This window comes from Gobius niger (genome assembly GCF_951799975.1).
Source record: "Gobius niger genome assembly, chromosome: 9".
NCBI lineage: Eukaryota > Metazoa > Chordata > Actinopteri > Gobiiformes > Gobiidae > Gobius > Gobius niger.
The window spans coordinates 17,678,913-17,681,730 of record NC_136860.1 but is presented as its reverse complement, the minus strand read 5'-3'; the positions used below and the strand labels follow the sequence as shown (position 1 = coordinate 17,681,730).

Here is a 2,818-nt window from a genome sequence, read left to right as displayed (position 1 = left end):
CAGCAGCAGCAGCGCATCAGCAGCACAAGAGCTCTGAGCGGGAGCGAATCACCGGCCTGGATCACAGAGACCGGAGGAGGAGGACGCCCCTAAAACACGGAACCGGAGCGCCGAGAAGTGGAATGGCTAACATTTCGCACGTGTATAGTCTTTGGTTAATACTATGGTTAATACGCAGATAGGCGGAGAGGCGGGTAGTACTCAGTTACATTTCCTTAAGTACATGTACTTGAGTTACTTTTTAAAGAAATTGTACTTCTTACAGTAGTTTTATCATGCGGTGCTTTTATTACTACTTGAGTAAAATTATTATGAAGTATCTGTACTTGAGTAAAAATAATTTTCCACTGTGAGTAAATATTTAAGCGGAAAATTTTTCATTTTGATCTATGTCAAAATGTTTCATTCTGATCTATAAAGTAGATGTAGTTCACCTCGTGCGCCTTATTCTTTTTGTTTTTTTGTATTCTCATGCCATTTTCTTGGAATATTCTTTGTAAATATCACGAATTCCACAATAATTTATGTTTTTGGCGTCATTGAAAATAAATCAGACTATTTTGCTCAAACAGTAGCTACTCACAGAACTCAAGTAACCTTTTCTCAAAGTGTTTTTTTGAGTAATCATTTTTGGTCTCTTATTTTTACTTGTACTTGAGTGAAATTATTTCAAAGCAGCGTTACTCTTACTTGGCTACTATTTTGGCTACTCTACCCCCACCAAAAGCTAGCTTATACATTTATTTCACTTTCTATTTTTGTCCATTGTTGCATTTAACAGTCCACGTGCTAAATCATTGAGATAAAGTCCCAAAAAGTGCGACAAAGATTAAACGATCCTCAACCAGGGTAAAAAAAAAAAAAAAAAAGGCATGGGAATGTTGTTCTATAACTTCTATAACGTTATCTCACATTATTAGAGATCGCGAATGTTCACATTTCCTGCCATAACACGAAGGGATAAGTCAAGAGCCGGGTTGATCTCGCCTGGTTGGGTATACTTGGAAGGTCAGCCAAATGATGTGGTGGTATGACCGACACTGTAGAGGTCAGATATCTTTACCTACTTATGAGATTTTTGTTTTTTTAAACAAATATCTGCTTTTACATAAACGGGCGAACCAAATGCCATTTCCAAGTAAAAAAAATAAGAAAAAAAGGAATACAGTAACCCATATATCCTTAAAAGATTCACGTGGTAAAGTAAATGAAGCTGTTATGATATGATAATGATAAATATTACTCGGTGTTGGGGTTTTCCGAGGTGCCTTGGTTTGAACTGGAGTGTTGTAAGTAAATAACATTTAATTTAATTTAATTAAGCTGTATATGGTATGTTCTGGAGGTCTCCTTCACCCGAGTTCCCTTGGTTAAACTTTGGACTGGAGTGTTGTAACAACGTGATGAAAGAGTCAGCTGACGTAGTGACGTATTAGCTGACGTAACTTAACGGAAAGACACCACGTTGTGAGTCGCTCCTGCTTCACTGTTCTACCGGCACGAGAAGTCTTTAGACTTAATCTGTGGACATTTAACCGGTAAGTCCATATTCAGATGTTATTTTTATTCTTAATCATATCTTCAAACAAATTCCCTGTTTTTGCCGAAACAATATCAACTTTTTTGCCTCAAATCTCAAGGCGTAACATTGTAGGCTATGAATGACCTCTACTTTGTAAGATGTTCATCAAGGAGTTAACTTCTCAGTTATGTTCACAACTTTGACCTGGTAATCATTTATATGTATACTGCTTTTACTGCAGCGGTTCACTTTTGATGTGTTTTTGACCACAGCTGAATAATAAGTCAGGGAAGGACTTATGCTAGCATTAGCTTAGCTCCTTATGTATCCTCGTTATGTATCCTCGTTATGTATCCTTCTACCAGGAGCTGCATTGATTTCACTTGATATCATCTCATTATGTTTTTGAAATATTGATGCGTAGAAAATGCCTGCGGACGTCAACAAAGGAAAGAAAGCCTTCGTCCAAAAGTGTGCCCAGTGTCACACTGTTGAAGAGAGTGGAAAGCATAAGGTCGGACCGAACCTTTGGGGGTTGTTCGGACGTAAAACAGGCCAGGCAGAGGGATACTCTTACACAGACGCTAACAAAAGCAAAGGTAAGGGCAGATTCTACTGTCTAGGTTAATTCTTGATTTTCCTCAGTGTATTCTCGTCTTCACATTATTCTTTTTAATCTATTTTTCATCTGTATTCTTCCAGGTATCACTTGGGATGAGGATACCCTTAATATCTACCTGGAGAATCCAAAGAAATACATTCCTGGAACAAAGATGATCTTTGCTGGCATCAAAAAGAAGAATGAGCGCGTTGATCTCATAGCATATCTGAAATCGGCGACCTCCTAAAAAACTCATGTTTTCTCTGTAACTTTTTATCATCATTTTTGCAAATATGACAACTACAGTGGATCTCAGCTCTACAGTACATATTTTTCTTCTGTCCTTTTGTTTCTAAATAAATTATTAAATGTTAACTTAAAAGTACTGTATCACAATGCCTTGGTTATGTCTTCAATTTTGGAAAAGAGGAGGAATGGGAGTGTCAGGAAGTGTTATCTGTGATAATGTTTTGAAGAGCTGAGAATTATGTTTTAGAAGCATGGGGGTTAGTCCAGTATTGATTTCATGTTCGGTTATATATCATATTTCAAATGGTTCATAGCTGGCTATTTTAACAAGTATATTGAATTTAATTAAATGTTAGACTAAAATGAGCATGGCTTCTGCTTTTTATTTATTTTTTTAATAAGTTTATTTATCCCTGACACAACTAAAACGCAAGCATACACACTCC

The 2,818-nt window shown here is 36.8% G+C and overlaps 1 protein-coding gene across 1 annotated transcript; it reads left to right on the top strand.

Moving 5' to 3' along the window:
• Positions 1-1,394: 1,394 nt before the first annotated feature.
• Positions 1,395-2,685, top strand: LOC306968042 (cytochrome c-b-like). Its single transcript, XM_079563283.1, has 3 exons — positions 1,395-1,538; positions 1,947-2,121; positions 2,225-2,685. The coding sequence occupies exons 2-3, from the start codon at positions 1,950-1,952 to the stop codon at positions 2,368-2,370; spliced, it is 318 nt and encodes a 105-aa protein (XP_079419409.1). The 5' UTR covers positions 1,395-1,538; positions 1,947-1,949; the 3' UTR covers positions 2,371-2,685.
• The last annotated feature ends 133 nt before the right edge of the window (positions 2,686-2,818 follow it).

Coding starts and splice junctions, on each gene's coding strand:
- LOC306968042 (XM_079563283.1), top strand. CDS start 1,950: ATGCCTGCGGACGTCAACAAAGGAAAGAAAGCCTTCGTCCAAAAGTGT. Junction 2,122..2,224: donor AGACGCTAACAAAAGCAAAG/GTAAGGGCAGAT, acceptor GTATTCTTCCAG/GTATCACTTGGGATGAGGAT.